Source organism: Alligator sinensis, unplaced genomic scaffold (genome assembly GCF_000455745.1).
Source record: "Alligator sinensis unplaced genomic scaffold, ASM45574v1 scaffold520_1, whole genome shotgun sequence".
NCBI lineage: Eukaryota > Metazoa > Chordata > Crocodylia > Alligatoridae > Alligator > Alligator sinensis.
Genome location: NW_005842064.1, coordinates 1019764 through 1020916, shown reverse-complemented (window position 1 = coordinate 1020916; position 1153 = coordinate 1019764). Strand labels below are relative to the sequence as shown.

Here is a 1153-nt window from a genome sequence, read left to right as displayed (position 1 = left end):
TGCAGCCTCACACTGCACTTTTAGCCTGCTGCACTCTTTTAAAGTAACAGGAGCCCCCTGGCTCCCTGTTATGGGGAGATATTCACTTGCTCTCAAAAATAGGCCAGTTATAGAAAACTATCTTGTCATTGTTTTTTTCATTTTTTGAATGGTTTATCATTTGTAATGTTTTATCAGTGTGACCATTTGACAGTGTCTTTTAAAGATAGGCAATCTGAGCAGCACTGTGTTAACACTGTACCCTGTTATTCCCCATGTTGGATCTACGTGGCTATATCAGAATTCATCATCGCTGACCCAGAACATCTCCTAGTATTCTAGTTCTTGTCCTCACCAAATCCAAACCGTTAATGATGCTGCACTTTTTAAATGGTCTAGCTTGAGACCATCATACGTATCTCTCTCGTGACTGAAGTTAGGCAAGGCTTCAACTCCTTGCCAGCTCGAGATTTGGATTCTTGTCTTGGATTAGGAACACATAGAGCCACTATAGATAGTTCTATTCCAAATGTATCATTAACAACTACATTTCAAGCTGGTCTGCTTTTCACCACTAGTTAGACTGTAACAGCACTGAAAACTCACTCTAGCAGTTTTTTTTCTAGACAAGAGTGAAGCTTTAGTATCACTATGGAATGATGAACTTGCCCAGAAGTTACTGTTGATCAGTTGCCTAATTTGTTAGACAGAATGAAATTCAGAGTGACCAGAGGACTGGCACTTATCCCTGAAAGTTAATGGCCAAGTTGAATAGCATTAATTGAACTATGACTATCTCCCACTCTGGGCCCCAAAATAATTGTCTAAATTTTTACACTATGGTTTAAGTTATTCCTATTCTTCTGATACAGTGCATCGAGCTGCTAAGCAGTATGGCCTGCGAGAAGGAGGTGATAATGATGAGTGGACCCTGTACTGGACAGACTGTTCAGTGTCACTGGATCGGGTAATAGAGATGAAAAGTTATCAGGTACTCATCACTAGGAGCTGGTAGAGGTTTTTTTAATGCAAAAAAAGAACAGTTGCTTATTATTGTGCCTTCTTTTCTGGACTCCTTCCCCCCCACCCCCCAAAGAAAATCAACCATTTTCCAGGGATGAGTGAAATCTGGAGGAAAGATCTTCTGGCCAGGAACATGAGCAGGATGCTAAAA

General features: G+C 40.7%; 1 protein-coding gene across 1 annotated transcript in view; it reads left to right on the top strand.

Moving 5' to 3' along the window:
* The window catches only part of TTLL6 (tubulin tyrosine ligase like 6), a 28656-nt gene that overhangs the window by 8679 nt on the left and 18824 nt on the right, over window positions 1-1153 (top strand). The window contains 2 exon segments of the mRNA XM_025203747.1: window positions 852-970; window positions 1076-1149. Of these exon segments, the coding sequence (XP_025059532.1) occupies window positions 852-970; window positions 1076-1149 (193 nt within the window).